Source organism: Calypte anna, chromosome W (assembly GCF_003957555.1).
Source record: "Calypte anna isolate BGI_N300 chromosome W, bCalAnn1_v1.p, whole genome shotgun sequence".
Taxonomy (NCBI): Eukaryota; Metazoa; Chordata; class Aves; order Apodiformes; family Trochilidae; genus Calypte; species Calypte anna.
Window position 1 is genome coordinate 13,277,164 of NC_044276.1, and position 18,213 is coordinate 13,295,376.

Genomic DNA, 18,213 nt, shown 5'->3' on the forward strand with positions numbered 1-18,213 from the left:
TGTTAGCCAGCTAAGGCAGTATGAAGACAGTGTCTCTAACCCCTTATAGGCTTGTGTCTCAGCTGTGGAAAAACTGGCTCGGGAGTTCAAAACCACGGCTTAGGAGTTAAAAAACTCCTTTGAGAAGCTGCATGATAAGTTATCCAAGATGGAGACAGAGAGAGAGTATCACTCGTTTTTTCTGCTGAATGGATTCATATATCAGCTATTGAAAATAGGCGCTTCCCTAGGAGGCCAGCTCAGGGTAGGTAGAACTTGACATGGAGTTCTCTGTGGTTGACCCTATGTAACCTTGGCAAAACCATGAGTATATGGGATGGCAAACCCACCACTACCCTGGGTGCAAGATTACAGGAGCTGCAAGGCAATACCACTGGAGGTTTTGTTTCCAGAAGGATGGCTGATCCAATATCCCAAGAACCACCCATTGCTGGCCCCAGCAGATGGGTCTCCAACCCAACTGTGAGTCAAAGAAGTAACAGTGAGACTCCAGTTTGCCACACAAACCCTTCTGTTCACTGTGGGTGCTGTACTCAACATTAGAGGGGCCCTGTCTCCAGCCAGGTGGAGGAGAGGGATAATTGAGTTTACTGAACAGTGTGGATTCAGTGCCCTGGCACAGCAGAACCACAGAGATACAGAGCCCTGGAAGACACTGGTGCACAGTGCACCTTGCTACCATCAAATCACAAAGGAGTGGATGCTATTACCATCTCTGGAGTCACAGGAGGGACTCAAGAACTGACTGTAGTGGAGGCTGAAAAAGAACTGACTGTAGTGGAGGCTGAAATGATCCTGACCAGAGATGTCTGGGGCACCCACTGTATAGTGACTGGCCCAGATGCTCCGTGCATCCTTGGTATAGACTTTCTCCGGAAAGGGTATTTCAAGGACCCAAAAGGGTATAAGTGCGCCTTTGGTGTAGTAGCTGTGGAAACTGAGGGCACTGACCAACTGTCTGTCTTGCCTGGCCTTTTGGATGACCCTTCTGTGGTGGGCCTGATGAGGGTGGAGGAACAGCAGGTACCAACTGCATCTAATACAGTATGTGGTCACCAGTGCCATACCAACAGAGATTCCCTGCTCCCCATCCAAATCTTATTCACCAATTGGAGATCCAAGGGGTGATCAGCAAGACTCGCTTACCTTTCAACAGTCCTATATGGCCAGTGTAGAAGCCTGATAGAGAATGGAGATTAACTGTGGACTACCATGGTCTAAATCAAGTTATGCCATCAATGAGTGCTGCCGTTCCAGATTTGTCGGAGCTTCAGTACGAACTGGAGTCTAGGGAAGCTAAATGGTATGCAACTATTGACATTGCTAACATGTTTTTCTCCATTGCCATAGCAGCAGAGTGCAGGCCCCAATTTGCTTTCTCCTGAAGGGGCATCCAGTATGCCTGGAACTGACTACTTTAGGGGTAGAAGCATAGTCCCACCATCTGCCATGGACTAATCCACACTGCACTGGTGACAGTATTGTCTTATGGGGTAATACAGCTGAAGAAGTCTTTGAAAGTCAGGAAAGTAATCTGCATACTACTAGAAGCTGGTTTTGCTATAAAGAGAAACAAGGTCAAGGGACCTTCCTGAAAGATCCAGTTCCTGGGAGTTAGATGGCAAAATGGACGCCAGCACATCCCTATGGATGTGGTCAGTAAAATTGCAACCATGTCTTCACCCACTAATAAGAAAGAGACGCAGACCTTCTTGAGTACAGTGGGATTCTGGAGGATGCACATTCCTGGGTACACTCAGATTTTAAAACCCCTTTATGACGTCACCCAAAAGAAAAATGGTTTTACGTGGGGCCCTGAACTGGCCTTTGAGCAGATAAAATGAGAGATAGTCCATGCAGTGGCCCTGTGACCTGTCTGAACAGGACAGGAGATTAAAAATGTGTTCTATACTGCAGACGGTGATAATGGTCCCATCTGGAGCCTCTGACAGAAAGTAACTGATGAGACTTGAGGTTGACCCCTAGGGTTTTGGAGTCAGCAGTATAAAGATTCAGAGGCCAAGTACATTCCAACTGAAAGAGAAATATTGTCTGCTAATGAAGGAGTTTGAGCCACTTCAGAAGTGATTCGTACTGAGACAACACTCCTCCTGGTACCCCGTCTCCAGTTCTGAAGTGGATATTCAAGGGGAGGATCTCATCTACACACCATGCTACTGATGCCACCTGGATTAAGTTTATTGCCTTGATAAAACATCGAGGTTGAATAGGGGTCCCTGATCATCCAGGTATCATGGAGTTGATTACAAACTGGCCAAAAGGTAAAGATTTTGGAATGCCACCAGATGAGATAGGGAACCATGCTGAGGAAGTCCCTCCATATTATGAACTTTCAGATTACGAGAAGAAGTTTGCTCTATTCACTGATGTGTCCTGTCGTGTTGTAGTAAGTCAGCAGAGGTGGAAAGCAGCAGTTTGGAGTCCTACACAACCAGTCGCTCAAGCAGCTGACGGGGATGGTGAATCCAGCCAGTTTGGAGACATAAAAGCCATCCATCTGGCCTTGGACATTTCTGAACGGGAAAAATGGCCAGGGCTTTACCTCTACACTGACTCATTAATGGTAGCAGTTTCCTTGTGGGGGTGGCTGAAGGGACGGAAATGGGACAATGGCAGCGCAGGGGGAAGCCTATTTGGGCTGCCACTCTCTGGCAAGATATCACTGCCCGGTTAGAGACACTAACTGTAAGGGTATGGCACATGGACGCCCACTTACCTAAGAGTCAGGCCAGTGAAGAACACTGGCAAAACCATCAGGTGGACCAGGCAGCTAAAGTGTTTCAAACAGATTTAGACTGGGCTGACCACCATTGATTTCACTGAAAAGTGAAGCTTCTGAAACCAAATAAAGGAAAGATGTTTTAGGAGGGACTCACTAATGTGAAATAATGCACTTTGAAATGTGCTTGAAATAATATTAGCTCCCCAAGAAACTGGACCTACCTTGAAGGGAAGTAAAAATAAGTGTTCCTCTAACTGGAGAAACTACAATAAACTTGTTTTGAATGTGATGGGAAATTTTAGAGATTGTCTTGGAAAATGAAAGGACAGCAGAAAAGCAGCTCAGGTAGCATTCCCATCCATGGGAGGCCCTCAGAAAAGAGTCTAAATCATGTGGCTTTCACATGGTATTTCATTTACTTACCTCTCAGTTTTCTCTTCATTGAGTTTTCCACTTGTACACTGACTGTCCCATCAGGGCCCCTGCTAGTGTATCAAATCTGAACCAATTTGCAATATGTGGCCAAGAATCATCTGTTTTGTCACATTTTTTTTCTAAACCCTCTTCTTGCCTCTATCTGCATGTCTCAGGGTAGATACTAAAATAACTTCTGGAGTTTTTTCCCATCTGTTAATTAATCTTTTGTGTTTCTTTTCTAGGCCGAATTCATCAAGCTATGGTAACATCCCTAAATGAAGATAATGAAAGTGTAACTGTTGAATGGATTGAAAATGGAGATACTAAAGGCAAAGAGGTAAATCTAATGATTTTAGAATTTTTCTCTTTTAAAAGATGTGTAATCTACATGGTTATTACTTTGGCATTTGTACTGGAAACAAAGAGAAAATATAAATCTTAATTTACATGATGATTCTTTGGTTACAGGCTACTTTGAATGGGAGTTATTGGGCAAATGCTGTTATATTAAATTTGACTTCCTGAGCTCTGTGTCATAGTTTTTAAATAGTGTTTTTCATAATTTGATTTTGAACCACATTACAAAAGCTGACCTTGTATCGTGGTTTAGGTCCAGCCAGCAACAAAGGACCACGAGTCCACTCGCTCACTCCTCTCCCCAACTGTGGGATTAGGAGGAGAAAATCAAACTAAAAGCTCATGCATTGAAACAAGGACATGGAGGGTTCACTCACCAATTACTGTCACAGGCAAAACAGGCTCAAAGGCAAAACTTGGGGAAAAAAATCAATTGAATTTGTCACCAATCAAATCAGAGCAGGACAATGATAAAACAAAAACAGATCTTAAAAATAAATACATTCCCCCACCCCCTTCCTTCTTCCCAGACCGAAATTACTTTGCTCCTGATTTCTCTACATCTTACCCCTCAGTCACACAGCAGGGAGGGGAATGGGGGTTGTGGTCAGTTTGTCACATGTTGTTTTCTGCCACTCCCTCCTCCTCAGGGGGAAAACTCCTCAGTCTTCCCCTGCTCCAGTGTAGGGTCCCTCCCAAGGTAGAGTCCTTCACAAACTCCTCCAACATGAGGAGTCCTCCCTTCCATGACACGCAGTTTGTCAAGAACAGACAGCTCCAGCTTGGGCTGCCCATGGAGTCATGGCCTTCTTCGGGCACAGTCTCCTCCCCTGGAATTGGGTCCACATCTGCTCTACTATGCTCCTCCATAGGCTGCAGGGGGTCAGCCTGCCACCTCACCACAGGCTGCAGGGGAACCTCTGTTTGGGCACCTCCTTCCTCACAGACCTTGGTATCTCTACTCTGCAGGTCTTATAGCAGTTCGTTTTTCCTTCTTGAATATATTAATCACTGAGGCTCATTCACCTTCGCTGATGGTCCTGGCCTTGGCCAGAGCTGGGTCTGGATTTTGGAGCCGGGGGAGCTTCCAGCAGCCTCTCATAGGAGCCATCCCTGTGTCCCCTCCCCCATTACCAAAATCCTGCTGCACCCAACACAACACACCCTGTTACCCCTTTTCACACGTAGAAAAATAAAATTTTGAGAGGGAGAGTGACTTGCAAATCAGATAAGAGGCTAGTAGGAGAGCTGGATTAGAAATCTTTTTGTGTCTGTATTATTGAGGGATTAAACTGCTAGTTTGTTTATTTACTTATTTTAGACAATAATTTTCCAGCCTTGCTTTCCTTAAGAAACTCTTTCTGTGTGTGTCCCGTTATGCTTTGCTATCATCTCTTTCTGTAAATTTTGCACCATGTTAGTCAGTTTCAACTGCAATTTGGAGAAGTAGCTCAGAAAAAATTTTACTTCACCAGTTTGGTGAAAACACAGGAAAAAGGAAAAAAAAAAAAACCCCACGAGTGTCCTGGTGATCTCATCAGCTGAGCTCATTCCTTTGGACACGCTGAATCTGTACGCTAGTGATGTCTTTGAAAGGTCCAGCTAGAGGAAATGGAGTCTGTAGAGAAAAAAGCTATTTAAGATCTTTAGGAAACCAAATTTCAATAGATCTGAAGCCAACTATTTTTAAGGTCCTGCCCTTATCTCCCCTTACATTTTACAGCATTCTGAATGAGGAAGACTTAAAAGGAAAAAAAAAAAAAGATAAATTTAACATGGTTTTAACTGTGCTTTTATTTTTTTGTGTGTGTTTGTAATTCATCTGTTTATTTAGTACTGTCTGGGAAATTTCAAATAATTGAGATCTCTTTCTTTTTATGTTATAGAATGTTTTTCATATTCTGGAGTAATTGTCAAATTACCACAGTAATACTAGCTACTTCTGTTTTAATTTACTCACTTTACATAATTATCAATATCTATTGGTCACTTTAAATTCATTAATTGTTGGATAAACCCACTAAATTTATTGTTTATTCTCAAACATAACAGGAGACATTAAAAGAGCGGATATTGTTCTAAGACTCATAAATATGTTTTATATTCTTTTACACAGATTGACTTGGAGAGCATATTTTCACTTAACCCAGATCTTTCACCTGTTGAAGATATTGAACCTAGTCCAGAGACACCACCACCACCTACTCCAGCAGCCAAAGTAAACAAAATCGTGAAGGTTGGTAATACCTATGCAGCATGTTCATATTAAGATTACAGTACTTACAGTACATGCTGTTATGCTTTAATCTTTCAGATTATGCTTGAATCTAACAGATTTGGCAGAGAGGGATTTGGAGACTTATATACCTAAATGTATCTCAAGGAAAATATATAAAAGGTTTTGGAGGCTGATTTGAAACAGTATGTATATTTCAAGCAATCTTCACCCCACACTCTTCAGGGAATGATTTGGCAGCAATCACCTCTCTGTATTGCTGACATTGGGTTAATTTTATTCACTGGAAAGAAGAGGTGGGGCTGCAGTTTATCTTTTCAGTAATAAGGTGATGAAATATCAGAGATTTCTTTCTTTATAGAGTCGACGAACTGCGGCACCTATTAAGAATGACATTCCTGCCAGAGATAACAGAGGTAAATGTTATCTCTTTCCATTTGAAGGAAGTTAAAAATATGGGAAAATTTTAATCTCCTGCTCATCTAATGTTCCTTAATAGGTCTGCATTTCTAATTTGGTATGTATGCATGTGGCATCTAAAAGACATGGTACATCATTCCTAGAATTACTCCTATTTAAAAATGCATACTGTATGAATAGTATTTATATGAAAGTTTAAGCAATATAGCATTAGGAAAATTAAGCTGAATGAACTGAAGGTGCAAAATTTTGAATTATTCTACATTAAATCGTGTGGACTTTTCCATGTTAAAACATCCTCAATATGCTTCAGCTTAATTGAGTGTTTCGATATACATTAAGCAGTACACTTAAAATTTTTATGCTTTAAATTTTTTAGCTTATTTTTCTAACAGTCTGTGTGTAAACATTCAAATTCTATGGGTTATTTCTAACTCTACTCTTTTGTACTCTTCTGTCAGACCTCATTAGGAATGTGGAAAGGAAACTAGTCAACTGAAGCAGACCTGCTTGAAAACAACTCTGAAAAAAACATTCAGCTCAACCAAAGAGGCTTGCATGCATGCCACTCCCACTGCATTCACTGGGAGTAGACATCACTGCATCTTCAGAAATTAGCATTCTTATCACATATCTAATCAATAAGAGTTAAGATAGACATAGTGATTGTATGCATATCATAGAATCATGGAATCATAGAAAGTTAGGGGTTGTTAGGAGGCCTTGAAAGATCATCTAGTCCAACCTATAGCAGGTCACACAGGAATGCATCCAGGTGGGCTTTGAATGTCTCCAGGGAAGGAGACTCCACAACCTCCCTGGGCAGCCTGTTCCAGTTTCACCCTCACAGTGAAAAAATTCTTCCTAATATTTATAAGGAACCGCCTATGCTCCAGTTTATAACCGTTGCCCCTTGTTGTATTATTACTCACCCCTTACAGTATCCCTTTCACTGTCAAAAAGGCTTGTTTCTTCCACTATTAGGTTGATCTGCAATTTGCTGCCTTTCATCCCTCTATTCATCCACAGATTGTAGTTTCAATAGGGTGGGACCATTTAGATAATGTGAAATGGAGGGTCATTTTTCTTACAGGGTTTTTGGGTATAATGACAATATAAATAAAATTTCAATACTTGAAACTTCAAAACTGCATATCTCCAAGTACATACTTTATTTATGCACATAATAAGTTCTACTAATTCTGTAATGAGATATTTAAAAATATGCACATGCAGCATTGGTATTTAATCATTATGTTGTGTTGGTGTTTAACACTAGGATAAATAAAAGCTGCATACTCAATGTCTTTATTAATAGACTTTCTATATGTATGGCTCCCCCCTGCCCCCAATAAATTGTTGTGTCTTGAGAGGAGCCTCATTTTATCTTGTCATAATGAAGTGTTTCAGAATTGGATAGAAATGTTACTCTTCTGTATCTAGATGAGTTTTGTGCTTTTCTTTTGCAGTGGTTGGTTCTTCACGTCTGCGGCCTACTCAGCTTCCTGAGCAGTCTTCTTCCTCACAACAAAATGGTACTGTTTCAGATATATCTCCAGTTCAAGCTGCAAAAAAGGAATTTGGACCCCCTTGTATGTAAACCATGCATCAATGATTCATTAATTCTGGGCATTACATATACATTCTCTTGGACTATGTTGCTGTCCATAAATGACAAATGGTCTATATATACAGTTACCTGTAGGCTTCCTCAAGAAGCTTTTTCAGAGCTCTGTGGCTGGCTAAACAAATGTTCACTTTTGTCACAGTTGTTCTAGTATTTGGAATTTGTTTTTCCTTTATTTTTTCTAACCATAACAGTGGGGGGTTTTTTGGTTTTTTTTGACCAGGCTTTGTTTTAAATCAAACCAAGAGATCCCATGTATCCAAACATCAACATATAGATATCATGTGGTGATATCACATCTATCTGAATATCATCAAATGTCCAAATATTTTTGAGGGTCATTATCCTTATATTTTCAGTTGTGTAATTATTGTTCCATTCTGATGATTTTTTCTAATTATTTTTTTCTATAAATTTTAGAAGTTAAATAACTGTAGTTATTCTGCACTAATATTGATTTGCTTGAAAAGAGTCGATATAAATAAATGCATTCTAATTATTCATAAATTGGTATAATTGAAATGTTATAACGTAAATGTTAAATTCATACAACACTAAATATATTTTAAAACTATAATTTTCTTTAAGCACGTAGAAAATCTAATTGTGTAAAAGAGGTTGAAAAATTGCAAGAGAAACGTGAAAAAAGAAGGTTACAGCAACAAGAACTTAGAGAAAAAAGAGCTCAGGTTAGTATTTTTAGCTCAGATGGAAAATGTATGTCAGGAAGAGAAGATGTTTGCAGAATTATTGTGCTTTTTTCAGGTAATAATTTTTATGAACTGTTATAATATTTAAATGAAATATTTTAATCCTGTATACAGTTTTGATAAATATTTTGCTTCATGGTTGCATTGCTCTGATAACTGTTTCTTTAGACAGTTTTCCCTCTTTCTTCCTACAGAAATAATTGCTTACAGTTGTTTATCTTTCCGTGTGTTATTTAAAAATCAAGTACTGATGATAGCTGTTTCTTAGGGAAAATATATTGATGAAAATAATAAAATCTTTGGCTTTTAGATAGGGCTTTTATTCTACAGGAGATATTACAACATTATGATAAATTGTTCTTTATGATCTTTGATATTTTGCAGGAGAGCTATTTGAGGCTCAAGTTTGAACAGTGATTTTTTTTCCTTTACACCTGCCTATGCATTTATAATTTAGCTTTGCATCATGCAAACATCTTGGCAGGAAGTTGGTAGGAATGTGTGAAAGATGAAGTTGTCAATCCTTTGAGAAAATCTCTTAATATTAATTGACTTTCTGTCATAATAGCATAAAATCTTTAGCAAAACTAGTAGCATAATCTTATTGGCAGGCCTGTGTGTGCATTAGTCTCTCTGAAGAGATACTACCATTATACTACTGACATGAGAAGTACTATCACCAAGTAAATAATTCAGGCAATTTACTTCATGGTTTAATGATGTTTGTAAGTTGACTTAGTCACTTGTGTTGAATTCATGTTCTCTATTTTTCATCCACTTAAACAAGTGCAAAACATTGCTCTGGCTTCATGTGTGAGGAGCAAATAATTTTTGTTTTATGTATTAAAATTCTTTGATGTAATACTACACCTAAAATTTTCTTCTTATCACTTCTCTGATGACTCCCCTTGCATCCCAGTCTTAAACTTCTGTATGAGAAGATTCTGTTTTTCTTGGTGACTTATATGTATCTATGCTTCATGTTGCTTTGTGTGTTCTGTTGTTGTGAAATGCAGCAATAATTAGCCAAGCACTGGCTTCTGATGGGCAAGACCTTTAAACAGGGTTTCAAGAATATTAGGCAAATACCTTATCCATAATAAGCAATACCCTTTTCTGAATGTTAGAAGGAAATGCTTCAACAGGAATACATTTTGTATGTACTTACTGTAAGTAGTTTTTATTTCACTATAGTCATGGTGAACAACTTAAAGGTACAGTCAGCTTCTGATTACCAGGGCACAGTTTTGTCTGAGATGTGGATCAACTGTGTCACAGGTGTAGAAACCACGAGCTGACTCCATTTCAGTTTATTAACCCAAATGCAGTGCTTTCTGAAAGTTCCTATGCTATTTCCACAGCCAACTGTGATCCAGAAGAGTTTTAACTCTGTGGGAAGCCATGCAAAGTTTAATAAGGACTGAGCACTAGAGCTGGCTATGCATGCCATCAACAGCATGTCCTGAAATGGGGTAAAAACTGACAGTTGCATGGACAAGTGACAGGAAGGACATTTGAGTGGTTCTGCAGAGAACCAGCTCATCTCACAGTAGGCTCAGTAGCTCAGGCTTCGTGAGGTTTAGAGGGGCTCCATGCATGGCCTCTCTTACATGTCAGTTTGCTCTGATACTGATAGTTCCAGGTTTAGGGATGGAGATCTTGTGAGCCTGTATGTACCCTATTGTGTATAATTGGGATTACATCTGGATTATGGAGAGGTCTAGGAATTAGTTTCTATTGCATCCAAGTAACTGCAGAAGTTAACTCAGGAACAGCAAGTAGGATCAACCTCCCTTAACCAACTTGTATCCAGCAGGGTTGTGTTTAGAGCAGCTAGGACACCTGTGCTGTCTTCTGCAGTATGATTTGTACCTATATAATAGAGTGTATACATTTGTCTATTGAACCACTTTATCTCAGATTAAGCAGCAATGACTGTATATATGATCTGTTGTGCAATTGTTCAGCTGTGTGAAGACTGTAGCAAAAGGCAAGAATAATTTCTTTCTTGAGTAGACTTTTAATAAGCCCTCAATTAAAAAGGCTTTTCTGTTACATGCCAAGCAAAAATATGAATAAGAAGGCATATAATAATTTTGCTTTATGATTGGTAAATTAGCTACATCAGAACGGAAAAAGGCGCTAAACTTGCAGTCGAGATGTTGATGATGTTTTGGAGAAAAATTAGCATTTCAGTTAATGTGTATTTTTTTACAAGTAAAATTAGAAGGTATTGAAATTAGTACATTTCAGGAAAAATGCATTATGAATTCTGTTGCTTACTTCCCTAGGATGTTGATTCTACAAACCCAAATTATGAAATTATGTGCATGATAAGAGATTTTAGGGGAAGTTTGGATTATAGACCATTGACAACTGCAGATCCTGTAAGTACCCCAGTGATGTGGAAATATTTATCCTGAATTTTGTTATGTTTCAAATTTTTTCAATTTATGAATATACTTCTGTCTGTAAACATAAAAATAATTAGTTTAATATATATTAATATTCTTTATAATATGTTTTTTCAGTAATTTTTATGTTATTTAACTATTTTTTGACTATAAAATAATACCAGCATGTACTAAGTAGTTAGTCAGCCTCTGTATTTTAGATTTTTCTGGGATTTTAAAGGATTTGCCCATGAAACTTCTCTAAAAAACCTTTGAGCATGAGTATTAATATTTGATCTTTGAAGGTGAGGAGGGTATTTGATTTGCAAAAAAGTCAGAAGAGCAGAATACTTTAATGATGAAGATTATCAGATCTCTGTGGAAATCATATAATCATAGAATGGTTTGGGTTGGAAAGGACCTTAAAGATCATCTAGTTCCAACCCCCCTGCATGGGCAGGGACACTTTCAACTAGACCAGGTTGCTCAAAGCCCAATCCAAACTGGCCTTGAACACTTTCAGGGAGGGGGCAGCCACAACTTCTCTGAGCAACCTGTTCCAGTATCTCCCTTCCCTCACAGGAAATAATTTCTTTCTAATATCAAATTGGAAACTATCCTCTTCCAGTTTTAAACCATTTCACCTCATGCTGTCACTATTTGCCCTTACAAAAAGTCCCTCCCCAGCTTTCCTGTAGGCTCCCTTGTGGTACTGTAAGGTAAGGTCTCCCCCAGAGCCTTCTCTTCTCCAGGCTAAACCAACCCCAACTGTCAGCCTGTCTTCATAGGAGAGGTGCTCCAGCTCTCTGATCATCTTTGTGGCCAGTCCCTGGACCCATTCCAACAGGTCCACATCCTTGTGCTGAGGACTTCAGAACTGGACACAGTACTTCTGGGGGAGTCTCACAAGAGTGGAATAGAGGGATAGAATCACCTCCCTCGACCTGCTGGCCATAATTCTTTTGATGCAGCCCAGGATACAGTTGGGCTGTGAGTGAACATTGCTGGCTCATATTGAGCTTTTTAATCAACCAATGCCCCCAAATCCGTCTCCTCAGGGCTGTTCTCAATCCATTCTCCACCCAACCTGTATTTGTGCTTGCCCCAAGCTATGTGCAGGACCTTGCACTTGGCCTTGTTGAACTTCATGTGGCTTGCATGGGCCCACCTGTCAATCTTGTCAAGGTCCCTCAGGATGACATTCCTTCCTTCCAGTGTGTCTACCACATCACACAGCTTGGTGTCATTAGCAAGCTTTCTGAGGGTGCATTGAGAATAATCCCACTGTTCCATGTTGCCAACAAAGATAATAAACAGCACCAGTCCCAATAAAGACCCCTGAGGAATTCCATTCATCACTTAACTCCACTTGGACATCAAGCCATTGACTGCAACTCTTTGACTGAGACCATCCAGCCAATTTTTTATCCATCTAGTGGTCCTTCTGTCATTCATTACTTCATGTCCTTCTGTACTTCATTTTCCCAGTGACTGCCTTTGGATTCTTTGAGTTGGATGGTGTGGGTAGAGGAAGACTAAGGCAAAAAAAATTGTTGAGTACCTCAGCCTTCTTGATGTTGGTTGTGGCCTGATCTCTTGTTTTGCTCATTATGTGTGGGGGTATGGTTTCTTTCCTCTTCCTTTGTGTTCCTATGTACCTGAGGAAACCCTTGTTATTTTTCATGTCCCTAGCGAGGTTTTTTACATTTACGCTGTGACCCCTCCTCACCCAATAAGGGGAAATGGGAAAAAACAGACAGACCCATTGTTTGACATTAGAACAGATTTAATAAAACAATAACATACAAATGTACCAATTTAAAGTTAGAGTGACATTTATGGTATGGAATACTTCTGTTGGCCAGCTTGGGTCATCTGCCCTGAGTTTTGCTCCTAGCCCTAGCACCTGGCTAGCTCAAAACTGCTAAAGATGTTGATCACTATGGAAACCAGAATACCATAGGTGGACACAAACTAAACCCAAGTGTCTTACCAATTTTGTTCTCACAGAATCAGGTGCTACAGTTTTCTCAAAAACTGCAGCTTCCCTGAACAGAAAATTGATTCTGTTATTCTATCCAAGCAAAATCAGGACAGAGGTTCAGCTCCAGCTGTGCCTTGGCTGTCCTGGTCCCCTCTCTGTACTCCTGGGCCATATCCCTATAATATCCCCAGGATGTGTATCCCTGCCTCTACTGCCTATGCATTTTGGTTTTGTGTTTTAGTTTGGCTAAGAAGTCTTGACTTAGCAAATCTGGCTTCCTGCCTCCCCTGCCCAACTTTTTGAATGTTGGAATGGAGAGCTTTTGCACCCTAAGAAAAATATCTTTGAATATCTCCGAGCTCTTGTTAGCTTCTTTTACCTCTGAGGGAAGTTTCACAATGGATCCCACAGACTAGCATCCTAAACAGCTGAAAGTTTCCTTTAGGATGCTGACTTGTCCTAAGATCCTTACCCGTCCTCTACCCCTCAAGATTCTATCAGGGCATGATCAAAGAGATAGTGACAATTTCTGTCAATAACGTATCTACCTGTTACAGCTGGATTGTCTTTCAGTGTTCTGAGATGTACCTGATACTCTGCAGAATCAGATCACCATCTAGGGAGTTTTATTAATGTATGGTTCTCCCTTTTGGGTTCTTGGTTACTGTGCAGACACAAGGGGCTTTTACACATTTAGATGACTCACTGTCTTGGAAATTTCTCTTTGTTTAAATGATTAATTATTTCAAGAACAGAAGTACAATATCATATAACTGGAATTGGAGTATAATTCATTGAAATATTGTTTCCTTTTTAGATCGATGAGCACAGGATATGTGTTTGTGTACGAAAACGACCCCTCAATAAAAAAGGTATGACCATTTAAGATGTTGCAGATTTTTTTTTCCTGAAAAGCTTCTTCTGATATTAATATTATTTGTACTAAAGAGATCTAGAAATTCTGGTCAAAGGTAGAACTGTTATACTAGACAATATGTGTGAGGGACCCAGAAAGTTCATAGACTTATAATAACCTGGATGAAGATGGAGAGAAAAGTAGTTCAATTCTCATCATTTTATGTATTGGGAGCTGTGGCACAGGGCGACTGATTTTTCCCAAGGTCATCTACGATGTATTTAGTTCACCTGGGAATTAATTCTACTGTAATTTCTTCGGTATTCTTACATTGTGTTAGGATCACCATTATTTTAAACTATCCTTACAGTCATCTCCTGATCATTGAGCTAACAAATGAAAACATTTCCACACTTTTTTTATACATGTATATTTATACTTTCAAGTGGTTTTGAATCAGACATCAAAGAAACAATTCAGGTTCCTGAATGTCGGTGTCTTCTGACATGTAGAGTGCCCAAAAGCATCCAAGACATCCTCACAGAGCTAGTGGGTTACAGAAAAAATGGAGACTTGTATCTCCTGGAGTTGTTGCTCAAGGCTGGGCAGAATATCCAAGAGCATATGAAATGGCACTAAACTATTTCTACGTACTGGAATCACACCCTAGTGACTTGTTTTTATGCACAATTAATGCACTGCCTATTGATCAGACTCTAGTCTGTATTAAAAAAAAAAAAAAAAGTTTAGGTTTTACACTCCATTGTAATCCCAATCCCTGCAATTTATGAGGTTTGTTATTTTCAGTGGGAAATTAAGACCTACAAATGCTTCTGGTCGCAGCCTGTATAAATCCAGCACTTAAGTAAGCTGACGTTGATTTGAAAGATTATTCTTTCCTTCTCATTTTGTTATATTTTGTTTAGCTAAAGGACTCAAAGAACATCACTGACTGAAAAAAACATGGGATGCATTTATTTTTTTTGTATTGTCAGAACTACACACTGAGTATTATTTGGAGCATATCCAGAGGAAAATGGGAGAATTCTATAGAAAATGAAAACCATTTGTTAATGTCAGCATACAGTTAGTTCTCTTTTGTCCTATTTTTTCCCTATTTTTCCTATTTTTTTTGTTGCTGCTTCTCCTACCTTTTTTTTTATTCCCCTTTATTTTAACATTTACTTTTTACTTTTTCCCTGGTTTCCTCTATCCATCATCGACTAACAGTCATGGTAAACAGGAGAAGTTCCAGATGTCTGGAGGCTAGCCAATGTGACGCTTATCAAAAAGAAGGAGGATCTAGGGAACTACAGGCCTGTCAGCCTGACCTTGGTACCTGGAAAAATTATGGATAGGTTCATATGGAGTACGCTCCCATGGCAAGTGCAGGACAGCCAGGGCATCATGCCCAGCATAGGTTCAGGAAAGGCAGGTCCTGCCTGATCAACCTGGTCACATTCTATGACCAGGTGAGGTGCCTAGTAGACAACGGAAAGGCTGTGAATGGTGTCTACCTGGATTTAAGTAAAGCCTTTGACACCGTCTCCCACAGCATTCTCCTAGAGAAGTTGGCGGCTCATGACATAGACAGGTGTACTCTTTGCTGTGTTAAAAACTGGCTGCATGGCAGGGCCCAGAGAGTTGTAGTCAATGGAGTTAAATTGAGTTGGTGGCCAGTCACCAGTGGTGTTCCCCAGGGCTCATTATTGGGGCCGGTCCTGTTCAATATCTTCATCAGTGATCTAGATGAGGGGATTTAGTGCTTCCTCAGTAAGTTTGCAGATGACACCAAGTTGGGTGGGAGTGTTGGTCTGCTTGAGGGTAGGAAGGCTCTGTAAAAGGATCTGGAAAGGCTGGACCAGTGGGCCAAGGCTAATAAAATGAGGTTTAACAAGGCCAAGTGCCAGGTCCTGCATTTTGGTCACAGCAACCCCATGAAACACTACAGGCTTGGCAAAGAGTGGCTGGAAAACTACCAGGCAGAAAAGGATCTGGGGGTGTTGGTTGACACCTGTCTGAATATGAGCCAGCTGTGTGCCCAAGTGGCCAAGAAGGCTACCAGCATCCTGTCTTGTATCAGGAATAGTGTGGCCAGCTGGAGAAGGGAAGTGATCATGCCTCTGTACTCAGCACTGGTGAGGCTGCACCTCGAGAACTGTGTTCAGTTCTGGGCCCCTTGCTACAAGAAAGACATTGAGCTGCTGGAGCAAGTTCAGAGAAGGGCAACCAAACTGGTGAAAGGTCTGGAGAACAAGTCCTATGAGGAGAGATAGAGGAAATTAGGAATGTTTATTTTGGAGAAGAGGAGTCTGAGAGGAAACCTTATTGCTGTCTACAACTACCTGAAAGGAGGTTGTAGGAAGGTGGGGGCTGGCCTCTTCTCTCAAGTGAACAGTGATAGGACTAGAGGAAGTGGCCTGAAGTTGCACCAGGGGAGGTTTAGACTAGATCTGAGGAAGAATTTCTTTACTGAGAGAGTAGTTAGGTGTTTGAACGGACTGCCCAGGGAGGTGGTGGAATCGCCATCCCTGGAAATATTTGAAAACCTTGTAGATGAGGCTCTTAGGGAGAAGTTCTAGTGGGTGATACAGATATGCATATATCTGTATAAAAATATATTTTAAATATATTTTAATATATAAAATATATATTAAATATATTTTTATATATATAAAATATATATTTATAAAATATATTTTAAATATATTTAAAATATAAAGATATAATTTTTATTCGGGGGAATGTTGATAGTTGGACATGGTTGATCTTAGAGGTCTTTTCCAACTGTGATGATTCTTGTGATTCTGTGTTGTTTTTTCTTCTATGAATCTGAAAGGAATGCATAATCTCAAAAATTGGTCGATTGAAACTATTTTGCACAAGCTATGTAATATGGACATTCAATATTCAAGTCTGGTAGCAATTATATTCTGTTTTGATATTTCAGGTTATCTTTAATAAAACATGACTTAGAAATGTGGTACATTTGGGGAGAATGTTACCTTCTATCTGCACTGAAGGTGGACAAAGGGAAATTGAACAAAGTGACAGTAGATTGTCATGAGGCATGACTTTGTATTCCAAAGTGGGATTTGATTCTGTGTAAGTTGCATATCTTGGGTATTAGTGATTTGGAGCTATTAAAAAATTGTTCTGAGGTTTTGGTAGGAAGATGATTGTTTAAGTAAAAATGAGGTTGGCACTGAAGTTATTTTGCATTTTTAAGAATAAGCTATAATAAAAAGAAAATAATGAAATGCTGAGGAGGAAACAGACATAATCCAGTACCCATATAGTACAGTCTTCTTAGAACATGCACTTTAATTTTCAAAGATCATAAGGAACTATTTCTCATGTCACATTTTAAAAATTAAGAGTATAAACGAATTCATGATTCCATTGTATAATTTGCTGAAGAGAAAAAATATTTCTCCTTTACTACTGTATTAACAACACATCAAAAATATTATCTTGCCCCTTTCATGTTCTGTATTTTGAAATTCTTTAAGATGTTCAAATAATTTAATAGAAATTAAGTGTACCAATCAATTTCTGTCAGTCTCACAAACAGAATTATCACCCAAGTCTTTAGATGTTGTCAGCACCAATTGTTCTGTGGATTGACTTTGCAGGAAGTAGCTCTTCAGATTGACATTTTCAGTGACATATTATATAATTGTTTGGTGGATTTCAGGGATACTATTTCAAGTTTTCATCAGCAAGGCTGTCATAACAAATAGCTGAGAACAGGTAAATGCAGCTATGGAAGAATCTGAGAGCTGTCTGGTGGAAGTTAGGGCTACTGCCTTCAAAAAGGTGGTAGGACCATTAACCCAGCTGAAGTGCATTTATACCAATGGGCACAGTATGGGGAACAAACACGATGACCTAGAGATCTGTTTGCGGTCACAGGGCCATGATCTCATTGCAATTACTGAGACATGGTAGAATAGCTCATATGATTGGAATGCTGTCATGGATGGCTATGTACTCTTTAGGAAAGATAGGTCATCAAAGCAGGGTGGTGGAGTGTCTTTCTAAGTGAAAAAACACCTGGAATATATTGAGCTCTGTCTAGGAGAGAAGGAAGAATGGCAGTTTATGGGTGAGAATTAAGGGGCAGGCTGAGTGACACTGTTGTGGGTGTTTACTACGGGCCACCTGATCAGGATGAGGAGGTTGATGAGGCCTTTTACAGGCAGCTGAAAGTAGCCCCACAACCACAGGCCCTGGTTCTTATGGGGGGATTTCAGTTACCCTGATATTTGTTGGAAAGGTAACAGCCTGGCATGTACGGTCTGGGAGGTTCCTGCAGAGTGTTGATGACAACTTTCTGATGCAGTTGGTTGAGAAACCTATGAGGGGAGGTGTGCTGCTGGACCTGGTATTAACAAACAAAGAGGGTCTTGTTGGGGACATGAAGGTTGGGGGCAATTAGTTCTGAGGAGAATGATCTGGGGGTCCTGA

General features: G+C 39.7%; 1 protein-coding gene across 3 annotated transcripts in view; it reads left to right on the top strand.

The window, feature by feature from the left end:
- LOC103527014 (kinesin-like protein KIF2A) overlaps positions 1-18,213 on the top strand; it is an 81,782-nt gene that overhangs the window by 22,504 nt on the left and 41,065 nt on the right. For 2 of the 3 annotated variants that reach the window (XM_030468400.1, XM_030468402.1), the window contains exons 2-8: positions 3,403-3,497; positions 5,634-5,753; positions 6,115-6,169; positions 7,643-7,765; positions 8,389-8,489; positions 10,802-10,897; positions 13,705-13,759. In XM_030468400.1, the coding sequence (XP_030324260.1) occupies positions 3,403-3,497; positions 5,634-5,753; positions 6,115-6,169; positions 7,643-7,765; positions 8,389-8,489; positions 10,802-10,897; positions 13,705-13,759 (645 nt within the window). The remainder of the gene's footprint in view (positions 1-3,402; positions 3,498-5,633; positions 5,754-6,114; positions 6,170-7,642; positions 7,766-8,388; positions 8,490-10,801; positions 10,898-13,704; positions 13,760-18,213) is intronic. The other variant, XM_030468403.1, reaches the window with a different exon arrangement.